Source organism: Gobio gobio, assembly GCF_949357685.1.
Source record: "Gobio gobio genome assembly, chromosome: 2".
Lineage (NCBI taxonomy): Eukaryota > Metazoa > Chordata > Actinopteri > Cypriniformes > Gobionidae > Gobio > Gobio gobio.
This window is the reverse complement of record NC_137098.1, coordinates 53,269,582-53,288,694: the sequence shown is the minus strand read 5'-3', so window position 1 is coordinate 53,288,694 and position 19,113 is coordinate 53,269,582. Positions and strand designations below refer to the sequence as shown.

The following is a 19,113-nucleotide window of genomic DNA, read 5'->3' as shown; positions in this document are numbered from 1 at the left end:
CAAATATGTTACAGTACATGAGTTAAAAAAGATATAATATTAACCTTCACATGTCGAGAGAGAACAGGGGAAGTAAGAGAGCATATAAATCATGATGTCTGGACTAAAAAGACTGGGGAGAGGGTGGGAAAAAGGGGCGAGGACAGTGGAAGTAAGTGCGATTAGTCAGAGAGTTCAGTCTAAAATTCCCTAGTGGCTGCATGGTTTCGACTGGCAACATGTGGATTTTGGAAAAAAACACACCACAGGAGCCCGGAGGCCTAAAACAGCGTGTCATCAGTGCCCTGCTGTACTGCACTGGAGAAATGAAACAATTACACACTCACATGCAGGGTAAGAGACCGCCATCCTACAGTACTCAACATTCAGCTCATACTAATATGCACCAGTAATTTTTAACGAAAAAATTGGAGTTTATATTAGAAACACAGGCTATACAAAATATTGCTTTCTCTGAAAATAAAATGCATGATAAAATTACTAAGACAATTGTGCTGAACTATTACATTTTCATGGATGCACAGTTGCACACATGTACAACCCCAAATCAGAAAAGTTGGGACAGTATGGAAAACAAAAAAAACAAAAAAAAAGAAGTGATTTCTAAATTTACTTTGACTTGTATTTCATTGCAGACAATATGAACACAAAATATTTCATGTTTTGTCTGGTCAACTTCATGTCATTTGTAAATGTGCATCCTTTCCTGTCATTCAGACCTGTAACATATTTAAAAAAAAGTTGGGACAGGAGCAATTTAGGGCTAGTAATGAGGTAAAATGGTTAAATAATGATGTGATTTGAAACAGGTGATGTCAACAGGTGATTGTAATTATGATTTGGTACAAAAGCAGCATCCAAGAAAGGTCAAACCCTTTAGGAGCAAAGATGGGCAGAGGATCGCCAGTTTGCCAACAAATACGTGAGAAAATTATTGAAATGTTTAAAAACAATGTTCCTCAAAGAAAGATAGGAAGAGATTTGGATATTTCACATTCTGGAGGAATCTGGAATCTGGAGGAATTTCAGTGCGTAAAGGACAAGGGCGCAAGCCTAAGCTGAACAACCGTGATCTCCGATCCCTCAGGCGGCACTGCATCAAGAATCGTCATTCATCTATAAGCGATATCACCACATGGGCTCAGGACTACTTTGGCAAACCTTTGTCAAGTACCACAATACGTAGTTACATCCACAAATGCCAGTTAAAACTGTACTGTGCCAAAAGGAAGCCCTATGTTAACAGTGTCCAGAAGCGCCGTCGACTTCTCTGGGCTCGGAGGAATCTGGGATGGACCATCACACAGTGGAAACGTGTACTGTGGTCAGATGAATCAGTATTTGAGGTATTTTTTGGGAGGAATGGACGCCGTGTGCTCCGGACCAAAGAAGAAAAGGATCATCCAGACTGTTACCAGCAACAAGTCCAAAAGCCAGGGTCTGTCATGGTATGGGGTTGTGTCAGTGCCCTTGGCAAAGGTAACTTGCCCTTCTGTGAAGGCACCATTAATGCTGAAAAGTACATAGAGATTTTGGAGCATAATATGCTGCCTTCAAGAAGACATCTTTTCCAGGGACGTCCATGCATATTTCAACAAGACAATGCAAAACCACATTCTGCACACATTACAAAGTCCTGGCTGCGGAGGAAGAGGGTACGGGTACTTGACTGGCCTGCCTGCAGTCCCGACCTGTCTCCAATAGAGAATGTGGCGCATTTTGAAGCGCAAAATGCGACAACGAAGACCCCGTACTGTTGCCCACCTTAAGACTTGTTTGCAGGAAGAATGGGACAAAATTACACCTGAAACACTTCATCACTTGGTGTCTTCAGTCCCTAAACGTCTTTTAAGTGTTGTGAAAAGGAATGGCAACATTACAAAGTGGTAAATGCTTTACTGTCCCAACTTTTTTTGAAATGTGTTGCAGGTCTGACTGACAGGAAAGGATGCATATTTACAAATGACATGAAGTTGACCAGACAAAACATGAAATATTTTGTGTTCATATTGTCTGCAATGAAATACAAGTCAAAGTAAATTTAGAAATCACTTCTTTTTTTTTTTTCTTTTGCGTTTTCCATACTGTCCCAACTTTTTCTGATTTGGGGTTGTAGTTTTTGTTGATAAAATGTGCATGTTAAAGTTTCTATAATATATATATATATATATATATATAATGTAAAAATAAAAAACATTTAAAAAAAAAAATTCTCCCTCAAGAAAGGTATTGATGTCATGAATCAGATGGTTTTTCATGCATAGCTATATTAAAGCAATAGCTCACTCAAAAAAGAAAATTCATTCATTACACACTCTCATATTTTTTGAAACCCGTACGGTTTTTGTTCTTCTGTAGGATAAATACCTAAACAATGAAAGTATGAAGAATTTTCATGGCAAATTTTTTATTTTTTTTGGTGAACTCTCCCTTTAACTCTCTATGTATCTCTCTCCATCTCTTTCCGTCTTTTCTTACATTCCCAGATAAATCCTTCCCGCTGCAGCTCTCTGAGTGGTGTTTACGTGGGATCTCACAGGTGATTCTGCTTAACAACCCCTTGAGTGGAGCTCTGATTCTGGCTGCTTTGCTGCTGGAGAGCCCCTGGCAGGCTCTGCTGGGGATGCTGGGCCTTTTGGCCTCCACCCTCACAGCTATAATCCTGGGACAGGACTGGTGAGGAATTACACACCCACACATCCACAAAAGCATAAGCATAAACCAGAACATGCACAAATAAATGCATACTCGGGCAGCCAAGCATGAACAAAACACAAAGGTCATGCTTATAACAAAAACAAACTAATAAAAATGTGTATGTATATTATGCACAACAGAATGCACAAAACAAGAATAAACAGATGCACACATACAAAAACAAACCTCAGAGGAACAAACTACTTTTACAGCTGCAGATGAGTAATGTTTTGACAACGTTCTGTGGTGAACTGATTTTTCAAAACCCCCTGTGGTGAAATCAAGTTTTTATATGTCGTTTTTATTATGTCGTTTATATGTCTATGTGGTGTTTTTAATATGCTTAATTAAATATGTGCAAATTCATAAGTCAACACCATTGCTTACTGAGTATTTTGTCCGTAAAGGATAAAATCATTGACTACAGGTGGACTTTAACAAACAGGTATAACAAATAATAATAATAAAAACGTAATGATTTTTGATGTTGTTGATTCACTAAACAGAACCGGCTCATATGAGTCTTTACAATCAGAGTACACTGCCTCGCTGTATGTTATTGATTCACTAAAAAGAACCGGCTTATAGGAGTCATGCGGGAATCGGACTTCACTTTGTCATGCACACAGAAAACGGAACCACTTTATATTAGGTGGCCTTAACTACTGTACTAACATTTTAATTAATCATTTGATACAATGCACTTATTGTGTACGTACATGTTTTTACATTGTACTTACATTTAACAAAATACCTGCATGTAATTACGTCTGTAATTAATTTCTGTAGTTACATTTGTAATTACACAGTTGACACTTCCCTTACACCTAAACCAACCCTTAAACTCACCCATACCACCACACCTGTCCCTAATATCAGCAAAGGTGTTTTGCAATACAATTTGAACACAGTTTTTTTAGGTACTTTTTAGGTACATAGTACTTAAGGCCACCTAATATAAAGTGGGGCCCAGAAGGGACCTTCATGCTGCATCAACAAATGCTCCTAGTGTGTTAAAAAGCACATTTTATCTTAATCTCACATGTGATCCTACCCTGTGTGTGTGTGTGTGTGTGTGTGTGTGTGTGTGTGTGTGTGTGTGTGTGTGTGTGTGTGTGTGTGTGTGTGTGTGTGTGTGTGTGTGTGTGTGTGTGTGTGTGTGTGTGTGTGTGTGTGTGTGTGTGTGTGTGTGTGTGTGTGTGTGTGTGTGTAGGGAGGAGGTTTCCAGTGGCCTTCATGGTTTTAATGGAATGCTGGTGGCTCTGCTGATGGGTGTGTTCAGCTCTGCTGGAGATTGGTACTGGTGGCTTCTGCTGCCTGTGTGTCTAGGTGGAGCTACAACGTAAGAGCAAATTAATTAATACCAAATACAGTAGATTGTTAATAATTGCTGACTGGGCCAAACCCAAACAACCATTTTTTTCTTCTGCCTTAGAACTTTTCTTTCCAGCAGTTTAGCTCAGGTTCTGGGACGCTGGGATTTACCAGTTAGCGTCTTCCCCTTTAACACAGTCATTGTGTTGTATTTGGCCTGTACTGGCACTTCTAACCCCTATTTTCCAAACTATCCTGCCCATCCACCAGGGGCGCCAGAGAGCTCCAACCACACCCAACTCCATGTTCCACAGGTGAGAGGATGAAACAGAAAATTAGAAGAGCAAAATTATGAGGATGACAGAGAACAAAGGAGAGAGTGATGTGAAAAGGCAAAAGCAAATTATTTGTCATTCATGCTTTTAACATCCCCTGATTAGGTTTTATTGTATTCTGCCTTTCATTCCCTGTAGCTCTGTCTTTTGTATTTGTCATCTTCCTGGTTTGCCTTTTTTTTATCTCCTTTATCTGCACACACAATCCTTCTCCTTCCTCCACCTATCTTCATCATCCTTCCATTTTGCATCTCTCCTGAGATGTGTGTGTGTGTTTAGATCTTTTATGTCATGATGATAATCGTATTTATTGCATTACTCTGGTCTGTTGCGATGGGCTTATCCGCTCTCTCTGGCACACTATAGCCACTGACTATTATGGGCTGTTTATAGCCGACATATTAATGCACTAAATTGCATCTGGTGCTTTTATCACATCTCCATGGAGACAACTTGATCCAGTAATGATGGGTGCATAGGGCTGAAAGACATTATGGGAAAAAACTTTTATATTCATTTTGTATCTGTTTTTATCTCTCACCGGCATGAATATTCAATGCGAAATAAGAGTTAAAAGCCCATTAAAATAGGCTTTTACAATTAGCTCCTATTATATCTAACCAGAGTCAGCAAATGACTCAGCACAATATCATGACAGGATTATAATGTGGGAGAGACAGTATCAGTAAAAATATACAGAATTTTGTATCTATATTTTGTATCTGCATTAACTATCTATAAATAAGAAAATACAATAGAGCATGAAAGAAAAACATTTTATAGGGTCTTTAAGATCAATTTTAAGATTTAAGATTTCAATATTTAAGTTCAATTGTAAAATCATTTCGAATATTCCCTTTCATGCAGTGTAATATAGCTGGTTGTGAATGTAAACATTCTGCAAAGTTGTGAAGTTGAAAGTACACAATAAATAAATTGTCTCCCAAAAGAAAGAACACATAGACTGTATAAAACAATGGACGTAGTGTCTGTGACGTCACCCGTAGGTTTCTGAAGAGCATTTTTGAAGCCCAAAGTGGATGGAGCCGGCCGTCGCCATCTTGGCAGCGCATCACCGCACATCACTCCCAGATATCTGAAAATGGACAAAGAGGCGGGACGTGGGTGGAGCTGAGGTGACTAGTTGCTGAAACCACGCTATAGCTCGACTATAGTGGCAATCCACCTGTCACTCAAGTGGCCTGCTATTAATTATGTAGAACTTTAAGGCTTAATATAATTTAAATGGATGAGTTATAAAAAATTCACCCCCCTCACAGTTGTCATGAAGGGCAAAATTAGCTGTATAGACCAAAGCCACTTTTTGTACCAGGCTGTAAACACATTTTTTTTCTGCTGTAAAGTTGGCGCATTTTAACATGTGGGGGTCAATGGCCGCTTGGTTGTACGTTGTCCACCCGCAAACAGCTTGACCCGCCCTCAAACGTCATTTTACTGACGACTGCTTCTCAAATTTCGTAGTTCAACGCAGGATTCGCAAAACGCTTGCTCTTGAAAGATGGGTCAGTAAGTACCCAGTTTTGGAGCAACTTGCTCCTCAGAATCACAACCTGTAAGTATGATAAATTATTGATGTTTATATTTTCTACCAGGTCAGCTGTGGGCCACTATTACCTAAAACTGTGCCTATTAATGCAGATTGTCTGTCGTTCTTACTACTTTGAGTAAAGATAAAGAATGGAGCAAGATTTGTTTTGCAAACTTTAACGTTACATCATAAATTAGAAATATGCACATGTGTTTGTTGATGGATATACTCCTGTTAATGCTGATGGTGAAGAATTACAGTTGCAACATCTCATAATGTACCTCAAGCGGAGTACCGGTACTATCGCTGAGAAACGTCCTGCTCAAGTCGTCCTTGCGATGGAGGTTTGGGTTGAATAACTAGTTCTTCCAAAGTTTCATCATCGGACTTGCGCTAGGATTGATATGGTAAAATCGACGTCATCGTACTGTCTTTACAGTGTGTAGAATCGCTAAGGACCTAGAGGCAACCTCCCGCAGTTTCTCTTGAAGCCAATACAGAAGTGACTTAATCTGCAATTCATCGACTGGCCACTAGGGACAGGCTCCAGAAGGGAGCAGAATCTCATTGAGCCCCATATTAAAATGCCCAAATTTACAGCGGAAAAAAACATGTTTACAACCTGGTACAAATTGTGGTTTTGGTCTATACGGCTAATTTTGCCCTTCATGACAACTGTGAGGGGGGTGAATTTTTTTACAACTCATTCGTTTACATTATATAAAGCCTTAAAGTTCTGCATAATTAAGGGCGCGGCCACTTTGAGTGACAGGTGGATAGCCATTTATCTGCTGTCTGTTAGTCATCGCGTCACCTCAGCTCCACCCACGTCCCGCCTCTTTGCCCATTTTCTATTATCCGGGAGTGATGTGTGATGACGCGCTGCCAAGAGGGCAATGGCCAGCTCGACCCTACTTTTCGCTTCAAAACGGCTCATCAGAATACTATGGGTGACGTCACGGACACTACGTCCATATTTTTTTTTCAGTCTATGCTAAGGACTGAGAAAGCCTCCGGAGCTGAAGGTAATGTTGGGCGTTTAGCTTCCGACACATGCTGTAAGCAGTAGACCAATCGTTACAGATCTGGCCATCTGGCCAATCAGAGCAGAGTAGCTCACGGAAAGGAGGGATTAGGCTCTGTCCCAAATGGCACACTTTATGTGCACTTTCGGTCTTGTGGACTTACTATAGCCGCTGCGTGCGCATGTCCGTTAAGTCCACAAGACCGTAGGGTGTCCCATTTGTCATTTCAAGTCTCAGAAGGGTGCTCGCGAGCGCCCCCTTTGAGGTCGATATGTGCCCTCGATGTGGACTACTGCCAAGCCCGCACTGGTGCGGGTTATGCAGCAGACTTCTTCCCGGCAGTCAAAGTGGCATTACGTCACGAAAGTGTAGACTCAGAGGAAGACCGTGAGGGTTTAGGGTGCCATTTGGGACAGGGCGTTAGAGAGACTGATTCATCCGACGGCGACGAGTCATTTGAGAATCATTGAAAAATGTGATGTGCAGCAACGTATGTTATGAGAAAATGAAAGTGTTGTTTGACCTTCGATACATGTAAACCTGTTGTAGGAGACCTCCAAAACAAAATAAGGAACCTTTAAAATAACATAATAGGCACTTTAAGTATAAATGTAAAATGTCTAATACAATACCTTTTGTACTCTAAGAGCAGACATCAGTAACGTAATGTAGAACAGGCCTCATCTGCAGGTATGTTTTGCTGTTTCCATCAGCTCCTGCAGGGGGTGGTGCTGGGCGTAGGGCAGATCTTTGCATGTGAGACTGTAGGCCCATCTCTGCTTATCCTGGGTGCTGTTTTCCTCTTCTCACCCATTCTGGCCGTCCATGCCCTCCTGGGATCTGTCATTAGCACTGTGGCAGGTAAGTCAGGAAGAAATCAGAAAACAGTTTTTGAAGGGTTATTATTTTGAAGGTCACAAATAATATCTCAAAAGTTTCTGCTAGACAGCAATACGACTGAATGAAGACCGAATCGAGATTTTCTTCTACTAGTCTGCAAGATCTAAATATTAAAATCTTTTCATTAAAATGGAAAATGCTATGAAACGATACTTAAACATAATTGAGAACACTTTTGAGCTATGAAAGAGGCATCTCCGAGCAATCTAAATTCTCTGTCTGTATGGTGTTTGAAAGGATTTGGCATAGAGATACATGCATTAACGGACCAAATCAAACATTTGTGGTTAAATCTTGTCTAGGGTTTTGTGCTGAATATTCTGGCAGTGTAGCTATGATTTACTCAGCTGAAGCAGGCTGCAAACAGATTTCCTCAAACGCCCACTATGCATAAGATGATCATTTGCGCCTGCTGCTTGATAATTAGCCAGTTTTACTGCTGCGTTTGCCACTTCAAGACCATGAAGGTGTTTTTACCCTGTCACTCATTCTCTTTTTCATACACACAGACACAGTCTCTCTTTCTCTTTTATATTTTATATACACCGCCGTACAGAGATATATGAGTCATCGCAGACAAAAAGACACTGAGGTGGGGTAGACTGAGTGTGTGTGTGTGTGTGTGTGTGTGTGTGTGTGTAGGTAGAAGAGACTGATGTAAGATACCTCGTCCCCAGCACAGCACCCACTCACTGTTTCATTTCATCCCATGTGATTCACACTCACAAACTTCAAAGCTCTCATGTAATATTCCATAAAAGATCAGCAGAGAGTCCTTGGTCTCATTGGGGAATCTGTAGTATATCCATGTGTGAGGCAGTTATTCTCCATAGTAGTGGGGGGGTTGATTTTAGAAAGGAAAATTTTTCCTTGTCCCTTACTCTGTCTGTGTGTCGGCAGAACATTGACATTTCATTCGGAAATGGTTCAGAATGCTACAGGGTTTGAAGACAGATGGAAAGAGGGAGAGAAAGCAATGCTGGATTATGGATGGGGCCAGTGCCTCAGTCTGTCAGGGGCCTCTAAAGTCTCAGGCTGCATGTCAAATAATGCATATAAATCAGCATATTAGAATGATTTCTGAAGGATCATGCGACACTGAAAACTGGAGTAGGCCAGTTTGAATGTCTTCTGAAAGATTTTGTTCATGCTTCAATTTTATTTTATTTTTATTTTATTGATTTTAATTCTTTCCCTCCTTGCAACCCCCTTTAAAGGGATAGTTCACCCAAAAATGAAAATTACCCCATGATTTACTCACCCTCAAGCCATCCTAGGTGTATATGACTTTCTTCTTTCAGACAAATACAATCGGAGTTATATTAAATGTCCTGGCTAATCCAAGCTTTATAATGGAAGTGAATGGGAGCCCAAAATTTGAAGACCAAAAAAGTGCATCTAATTATACACTGAACAAAATTATGAACACAACACTTTTGCTTTTGCCCCCATTGGAATAGGCATTTTGTGTACATAGGAAAAGGTCTTAGATTCAGCTCATTAAAAATGGGGGCAAAAACAAAAGTGTTGCGTTTATAATTTTGTTCAGTGTATAATTATATAATAATATTAAATTTTGTGAGTTGAATACAGACGACGGTCTGGCGGAAGCTAGATTTTTTACTTTATAACATGTTAAATATGGATATTTTTCCGACACAAACCCATTGCTTCGCTTCCAGAGCCGTGTGGACTACTTTTATAATGGATAGATGCACTTTTTTGGGCTTCAAACTTTGGGCTCCCATTCACTGCCATTATAAATCTTTTAAGTGCCAGGATATTTTTCTATATAACATAGAATAGTTATATACACCTAGGATGGCTTGAGAGTGATCATGTAATTTTCATTTTTGTGTAATCTATCCCTTTAAGTGTTTGAAGACTTTTGTTAATTGTACTAAATAGGCTGTTGTTTATTTTATACACATAAACCTATTTAAGCATAGGCGTATATGCACATACACATGTAGATTTAATTACCGTACATGTTATTTGTGTATATTTTCATATTATTGTTCCTTATTTGAGTTTGTAAATTGATTTTAATTGTTCAATAAAAAAATAAAAAAAATTAAAATAAAAAAAAATAAAAAAAAACTTCTCAGAATAGCGTGATATAAACTCGTAATTGCGAATTATAAAGTCGGAATTTATCTTTATCTATAAATTATCTTTTAAAATGTTTTATTCCGTGGTGGGAACAAGCTTCCATATTTTAAATTGTAATAATATTTCACAATATTACAGTTTTGCTGTATTTTTTTTATCAAATAAATGCAGCCTTTTTGAGCATATAGAGACTTCTTTCAAAAACATAAAAAAATCGTAAATACCCCAAACTTTTGAACAGCAGTCATACAGTGCAGGAACCATGATCCCACCCTAAATGTAAGACTACCAAAGACCCGTTATCTGAAGACTGTGCCTCACACACTCTCTCTCTGAACATCCTCACCCTGTAATCAATACAACTCTCATCCCTCCACTCATCTTACCATCCCATCCTCCTCTTTTTTTTTCATTGATTGATGGTTCACTCTTTTCTCCCTGGTGTAGAATTTCTCTCTTACTACAGTTTGAAATTACATCTGTATTTTACAAGACAAAAGCTACAGAGAAAGACTCCCTTTACAAGATTGCACTTTCAGAGTTTTTCACAATCAAGCACAAGCTAATGTGCTGCGTTTGCTGGTCTTATATCCTAAATAATGTTGAAGATGTTGATAATCAACCTCATGGGCTTAAAATAAATATTATATAAGCTGGGGTGTTTTTTCCTATTAATTTAAATGATGTTTATAATTGGTAACCGTGTTGCTAGAATTTGGGTCTAAATAAAGCTTAAATATATTTCTATAATATTTTCTAGCAATTAACATAAAAAAATCTTAAATATATAATACAATTAAAAGGAGCAACAGATATGTTCTTCCATATTGTGATGTACATCAAAGTTTAACAGAGACTTGGTTCTATCATTGATTGTGAGATGTGGGCGTTGCACTCAAAAATGAACAGGCTTACAGTCGACTGAGGAGGAGCAGGGTTTAAGCAGACAAAGGGGCTGTTAACACAACATCATTTTCAACTAAAAACAGAAAACTTTTTATGAGTTTTGGCCTTGATTTAAACAACAACGGTGTATTGGGGGCCTGAAATGCAGACACAAAACATTTGAAAGCGAATTTAAGGGTAGCCTTAAATACGGAAAAGTTTTTCCTTCGCGTTTTTCGCGTACAGACAACAGAGTCAAAATGATCCCCGTTCAGACGGATCTGTGAAAACGACTAAAAACATTGCTTTATAGACTGGCACATAATACGCATGAGCATGACGTTATCTTTTTAAAAAAATTGCATTTTGAAAAGACTAAATACACTGTATTATGCTGTCAAGCCAGTAGATGGCGATGTCACACGCCTATAGACCATAGACTGTAAAAAAAAAGACGACGCACCTTCACTTTCTTCCGTTGATGTAAGTGAAGCCACCAGTGTCCAAATATGGCGCTGATATCTTGGGTCTCGAGTCTGCGCAGTAGTGAGCACGAAGTTGAGCTGCGATATCGGGGTCCCACCTACAAAGGCCCCGCCTAATCAACGATTTTTGTGACAGTTGGAAATGTAGAGATCAAAGTTAAAGCTCCAATCTTCTCCCGAAGTTCCAGAAAAATGTCCGTTAGTGCCTCAGTGGCTCAGAGAAGCTGTCAATCTCAGCTGTGAATCGTAACGTCACACACCCGTTTTTATAACATCAAATAACTAAAACCAAACTTATTTAAAGAACGAACACTTGAACTAACATCAGCGCAATAAAAACAGCCTAAAATGACAGAAACCATCTTTGGAAAAAATTAATTTGAAGTATAATTTGATTGTTTAGTTTGTCTATGTCCCATTACATTTCATGGAGAGGGCGGGGTTTATGACCTATAATGCATCCAGTCACCTGGGGTCGATCAAGACGCTTTGGCTTCAGTTTTCAGGACTCGTGTGGCACACTTGCTTTAGACTGACAAGTAATATGCATGCACATGACATCACCGTTTTCACAAATTAGCTTTTTTGTAGATTACACTGAGACTATGGTATCGTTTTCAAAAAGCACTTTGAAACCCATTTGCAAAGGTTTGTGTTTTCAGACCCCAAAAGTGAAATGAAGTGAAGTGACGTGTGGCCAAGTATGGTGACTCATACTTGGAATTTGTGCTCTGCATTTAACCCATCCAAGTGCACACACACAGTTGTTGTGTAAATGAATGGCCAAAACGCATAAAAAGTTTTAGTTCATACCCTTAATGTTCTTGGTCTAATTGTGATTGACTTATTCCAATGACTTTTATATCAAAAGTTTTACGTTTTTAGTTGAAAACAGTGTTGTGTAAATGGCCGCTTAGAAGTTACTTTGGCTTTACAGTACAGAAATCATGTGGTGTGATTTATCACATGTGATGTTGCTTCCTTACACAATCAAGTCTAATCTATACAATAAATTAAGTTATTGTCAAGACCTCACACCAAACTATTTTTTTGTTGTTTTGTTGTAGTAGTGGTTTATTTTGATTGCAGGAAGTGTCGTAAGAATGTGCAATAGTACTAAAGGTAGTTGATGTATTTATTTGTCTAAATCGAAGCATAGGGGCCCCTAACCTTGTTACGCAGTATGAATTGTGGTCCACTGAGATCTGGTGTTTAGCAGGCAGGCTGTTCATGCTGTCCTCTCTACATGACTCATAGTATAAACCCACAAAAGTTAGCATGGGTTCACAACTGATGATCCTGCTCGTAACCATGGTGATATGGAAAACAGGACAACAGTTAATCCATTCTGGGTCACAGATGTTGAATTTAGGTTATAGAATTGCATAGATAGCATATATCAATGTATTGTAAGCATTATAACTGCATCATAGAGAGAGCGAATGAGTAATGAAAACACCAGGAAAAAAACATGCTTTGTGATTCATAGCATTTGCTTTGGAAATGAAGACCCCCTTACCCTGACACAGATTCCCTGCTGCACTCAAGATCATGAAACACCACAGAAAATAGAAATGTTCCACATAACACAGTCTGTTTTACAATTAGTAAGTCATGTACGGATGTTTACCAATTCGCAATGGCTTGAAATCTGGAAATCTTTCAACGGGCTCCTTGTGTGAGAACATACAACCAATTCATATGACGCATAAAAACATTTGTTCATAAAAAGGAAACAAATATGAGAGAGAGAGAGAGAGAGAGAGGAGAGAGAGAGAGAGAGAGAGAGAGAGAGAGAGAGAGAGAGAGAGAGAGAGAGAGAGAGAGAGAGAGAGAGAGAGAGAGAGAGAGAGAGAGAGAGAGAGAGAGAGAGAGAGAGAGAGAGAGAGAGAGAGAGAGAGAACAGACAGTATGACCCTCCTGGGTCACATTGCTGTGCTGTTCAGACGGGAAAGAGAGAGAATTCTGGGTGTGTCCTTCCCGCTGCAGCTGATGCTAGGTTTTCATCGCAGATCTCTTTTATTGGCATCCTATATTGAGGAGTCCTTCACAAAACAGCGAGACATAAAGAGTCCCAAAAGTGCAGTCAGGAGGATGAACTCGCAGTAGAGCTAATTTTCCTTTCAGTGCCCCTGCACACATTAGTTGGTTATTTTTAATAAGCTTTTTTCTTTTCTTCCCATTTTCAACAAATAGTCAATGAAAGGGAGTACTTAACTTTATGAATGTTCATCATTATCTGCCACAGTGATGCAGAGACTAGGAGAGTTGAGGATCTGTTAGCAAGCAGTCTTTATTTAACCCTCTGGTGCTCTTCGTTTAGGGGTTGCATTGGTTGTCTTCCCGGTCATAAGTGACCAGACACCTAAAAATTAAACTTCCTCCACCCCAGTAAAACCAATGCAATTTATTTTTCTTCAATAATATTTTTTCTTTTTAATTTTGTATTTCGAGATGATTTGATGGTATTTCTTAATATTTATGCAATAATTATGGTCTATTTTTGCCATTTAAAATTATACAAAAATTATCGTGTAAATCTTTTTTTTTTTCATTATTGCAGTATTTCAGGTTAAAATAGAGACTAGGCCTTCAAAATATATTTTTTTGAAGGCAGATTAGCACCCTCTTTTGGAATTATTTAAGAAATCATGCAAACATGGGTGTAATAACTAGAGGCCTCTATGGAGAGGCTTGAGAATTCCCTAGTTCTCTTTTAAACACATTTAATGTTTTTTTTTTTTTTTTTTTTTTTTTTATGGATTTGAATATATTTTTAAAAAATCTCAAAGACTATTTATTATAAAGTTAGGAATACATTTATTTAGCTATTTTTGTTCGAAATATAGATTTTTTTTTTCTGTGAATTTGTGTTTTTGCAGATTTCCCATTCATTTCCTATGGTGGTCATTTCTGACCGAAGAGCACAAGTGAGAGTATTTTTTTTACGACCACTTAGCATGCTCGAATCATGCCCTCAATTGTTTTGTGTGTTGTTTACACACCTAATGCTAGAAAAGTCACCAAGTTTCATATCATTCTGATGAAGCTTTTTTTTTTTACGACCAATTAGCATGCTTGAATCATGACCCCAATTTTTTTGTGCGTTCACATACCTAATGCTAGAAAAGTCACCAAGTTTCATATCATTCCGATGAAGCAGTGATTCTTAAAATTTCAAAACAGAAAATTTTCCGGTCAGAAATGACCGAAGAGCACCAGAGGGTTAATAGACACAAACTTTCAAACATGAAGTGATGGCAATAATCCAAACATGAAGTCATAGGAAACACAGCAGACGCAACAGCTTTACATATAGGTGTAAAGACAATAACCAACAAACAAGAACTGAAACACAGGGATATAAATACACTGGGTAACAACCAAGGGGGTAATCCAGCCCCCGGAAAGCGTACGTTCCATAGTGGCAGCCATTGCTAACCAAGCCATCACCTGCTGTTAGCATCCCATTGACTCCCATTCATTTTGGCCTCACTTTGACAGTGAATATCTTTACATCTGAGGCGTTTAAAGACTCCATTCGTCCATTGTTTATTTCTAAAAAACACGACAATATATAAAAGGTTCCATTACCTTGTATCTTACACTATCGCCCCGTTGAAGCTGTTTTTGTCAAATATAGGCTAACGATTGCGTCATAACCACGCGACTGTGTCGCGCTGTTGAGCAAATTACCATATAGACCAGAGGAGAAGCTCGTAGGCAATCTTTTACTGTCTATGAGGAAATCGGGGGGACGTGGAGGCATAAACGCAGATAGAGATGTTGCAGATCCTGCTTCATTCATCAAAAGTTGCTCCTGCTCACCCTCTCTGTCTCTGCAAGATTCGGTGATTCAGATTTTACGTTGCACAACTACTAGAAGACTTGCCACTGTCGGACAGGCTGATCACGTCACATCTACGTCGTCAAGCTCAGTCTGAGGCTGCGCAGTACGCTCAGCCATCAGGAAGTGAGTGCTTACCTGACTTCAATTCTCCCCGTTGAAGTCCATTTCTTTTACTGTCTATGGTAACAACAGGCTACCAAGGAACAGGTTAAGGTGATTAGTTGTCATGCTGACTAACAAGGGTAGCTATAGAAACTAAGGTAAACAGGAGCTTAACCACAGGAACTGAACACAGGCATAGCAAGGATATCAAAATAAAAGTCCAAAAAACACAGAGAACCGTGACATGAACCTCAGTGAAACAAAAAACAAACAGTTTTTTTCCTATTCATTTTAGCCTACACTACCATTCAAATGTTTGGGGTCTGTAAGATTTGTTAACGTTTTTGATTTGTATGCTCGCCCAGGTTGCTTGCATTTATTTGATCAAAAATACAGTAAAAACAGTAATACAATATTACAATTTAAAATAACCCTAATGTAATTTATTCCTGTGTACATTTCTGTCATATGATCCTTCAGAAATCATTTTAATTTACTGATTTGCTGCTCAATAATTATTTCTTATTATTATCAATGTTGAAAACAGTTGTGCTGCTTTGTATAATTATGGAAACAGCGATACATATTGTTTTTTCAGGATTTTTTCAAGAATAGAAAGTTTGATCTATGTTTGCTCGATGTTTGATGTTTGATCCTTGTTGGATAAAGGTATTAATTCTTTCTTTAAAAAATTAAACAAACAAACATCTTACCCAGATAGCATATAATCATTGAAAAATGTTGAGTCAGTGTTGGTGCGTCAACGCCAATTACATTGAATTAACGTTGCAAAGTGATGTTGCTTTAGCATCACTCTTGCACCCTCAGTTAATGTTGAAGCAATACTGATATTTTAACCACAAATCAATGGTAATTATATTGATTCAACATTACAAAGTGATATTTTTTCAACATCACTTTTGCACCCTCAGATAATATTGAAATTTCAACCAATTTCAATGCTGATCCAACATACTTTAAACATTGAAATGTCAATCTCAACCAAAATGATGGTTTGGTTCCAAACTCAACACTGTATCAATGTTACCATGCTGTCTGGGTACTGTCCCCACACTTTTGAAATGTAATGTATATTTAGATAACTGTTGGACATATCTTCAAAACCACAATATTATAGCAATCATACATCCTAGATAGTTGATAGACAGACAGATTGAATAAACAGATAAACCATAAAAGAGGTAAAGACAGATAGCCAGCCAGACAGCCAGATAGATAGATAGATAGATTAAGAGACAGACAGACAGACAGACATGAAAGGAGCCAGTTCAGATATACAAACTAATGGCGATTTTGACATTTCTTGGTTTCTGAGAGAGCAAGAGCTCCTGAGAGTCATTCCATTTTATGAAGGCAACTGTACAAATAAAACAAAAGGTAAACTGAGGAGAAGGTGAAAACAGCTTTCGCTGAAGGTTAACTGTTGAATGACAGAGAACTTGTATTATTTTAATCTTCTGTCAGAGAATCAGGGTCAGAGCTTTCTTGTTCAGTATGTGGATCCAGACAGAAAGACGACAGGCTATCATAATAACCTTAAAATGCTTGTGACTTAAGTAAATCTATTTTTCCAACTAACATTGCTGAGTAATATAAATATGACAACAGCAAAAAAAATCAAATGTGATCATGTGGCCATGTAAATATATAAATACTGTAAATAAGACCTAAAGAGACACGTTTTTGAATGTATCGACTAGATTCATGCTGTGAAAAAATACAGGAAAAGAGAGAGCATTAGAGATGAGAAACAAAGAAAACAATAAAAGAAAGCTCTAGGGAATGGTGGATGGTTAGTGAAGTCTGAAAGCTTGCACAGGAATGTGGGGGCAGCAACTATAGACTAAAAACGATATTCTGTAATGAATAAAGACTGCCACCTTCAGATCACAAACAGAACTACAACAATGAACCCAATTCCACTTATATGCCTTAGTGTTAGCCTACACCAGATTTTACAAAATAGCTAAAGATCAAACCAAACCTATCAAGAGGACAAAATACACCATATAGAATGCATAATACCTACTTTATGCACTGTACATATAAACATATTTGTCAAACAAACTTTACATAAAAATAGCTTGTTTCCGGGTTTTGGCCTTTTCGTCTAAATGATTTCCATGCCAGTCTATTATCTATTTCAGATACCCGGAAATGGCACGTAAAACAAAAAATTCAGTGACAGTTGAGCTAGAAAAAGAAAGATGCCGTCTGAAAGTTGCTGTACTTTTTTAATCCAGTGTTTTCCACTTCAGATGTCATATCTAGCTAGAAATTACTACTTAAGTAAATATTTATTTAGTTCCCGCCAAAGCTCGCTTTATTTTGCTGTAGATCATTAAACTGATAAAGTGGCCAAGACCTCAAGTGTGGGTATTTGGACAGGGCAAGTAGGGCTAGTGCATATGAAGTGTGCTATTTGAGATAGGGGCTTCTAAAGTCATGGTCAATAACTGTACTGAAGTTCTCTCTGTTGCCCCCTGCAGGCATGTCTATGTCAGTGCAGTACAGCTTTCTGTACTCAGGCCTCTCAGGGTTTAATGGTGCTCTGGGCTGCATGGTCGTGGGGGCATTTTTCATATTTAGTTGGAGAACACATCTCTTATCTATTGCAAGTGGTGAGTAATACACAGATACATCCTTTGTAGTGTTGTTTTATTTTTCTACAACTAAATTATAGCTATATTCCCTCTGCAGCCTTTCTTTCAGCTTACACAGACATTGCCTTGAGCAACCTGCTAGGAATTGTGAGTAGACACACACACACACACACACACACACACACACACACACACACACACACACACACACACATATGCACACTCCTCTGGGTTTCATATTCAGCCAGTGTTTGTTTGTATCACTTTCACCTGTGCAGGTGGGTCTCCCAGCGAGCAGTTGGGCTGCAACTTTGACAGGCACTCTTGTACTGTTGCTGACAGGGGAAAACCTCAAAGAATACAGAATCCCTACTGGAAAAGTAACCTCACCAGAACAGAACTTGCGCTCACACAAGCAATGGTCTGCAGCTAATACGAATGCAACTGATGTATAGGATCTGAAGGATCATGTGCCACTGAAGACGTAATGAGTAATTTCAGCTTTGCATCACAGGAATAAATTACACTTTAAAATATATTAAAATGTAAATTGTATATTGTATATTGTATATTGTGTGTGTGTGTGTGTGTGTGTGTGTGTGTGTGTGTGTGTGTGTGTGTGTGTGTGTGTGTGTGTGTGTGTGTGTGTGTGTGTGTGTGTGTGTGTGTGTGTGTGTGTGTGTGTGTGTGTGTGTGTGTGTGTGTGTGTGTGTGTGTGTGTGTGTGTGTGTGTGTGTGTGTGTGTGTGTGTGTGTGTGTGTGTGTGTGTGTGTGTGTGTGTGTGTGTGTGTAGAAAACAATTACTGCTAAAAGTGGTTCTACAAGCTATTGAACCATGGGGTGTATTTAGCTTTTCACACGTCTTCTCCATCTTGGCTTTATTTTTGTTAAATAAATAATGACATAATGTAATATACGTCTATGTATATATATATATATATATATATATATATATATATATATATATAAGCCTGCTAGCTGTGTCTCTAAGAACTTTTAATATTTTGGAAATCTTCTTGTAGTCATAGACTTTCTAATGTAATAAAACAAATTGTTCTTTATAGCTTTTGTGAGAGCTCTTTTGACTTGGCCATATTTGCTACTCAACTTTATAACATATTTTAACACAATTTTGTACCATACCATACAAATTAGTGACTTTAAAACAGCAGCGTTGAATAGGGGTTGAATAATTATGACAACTGTATTGCCAAAAAAAATCCTATAACTCAAAA

The 19,113-nt window shown here is 38.4% G+C and overlaps 1 protein-coding gene across 1 annotated transcript; it reads left to right on the top strand.

Moving 5' to 3' along the window:
* Nucleotides 1-218: 218 nt before the first annotated feature.
* On the top strand, nt 219-18,333 carry LOC307118300 (urea transporter 2; the record flags this gene model as incomplete). Its single annotated transcript, XM_079803881.1, has 8 exons — nt 219-333; nt 2,487-2,676; nt 3,911-4,039; nt 4,133-4,325; nt 7,634-7,781; nt 17,765-17,896; nt 17,976-18,025; nt 18,157-18,333. The coding sequence occupies 8 exons, from the start codon at nt 219-221 to the stop codon at nt 18,331-18,333; spliced, it is 1,134 nt and encodes a 377-aa protein (XP_079660007.1).
* Nucleotides 18,334-19,113: the final 780 nt, after the last annotated feature.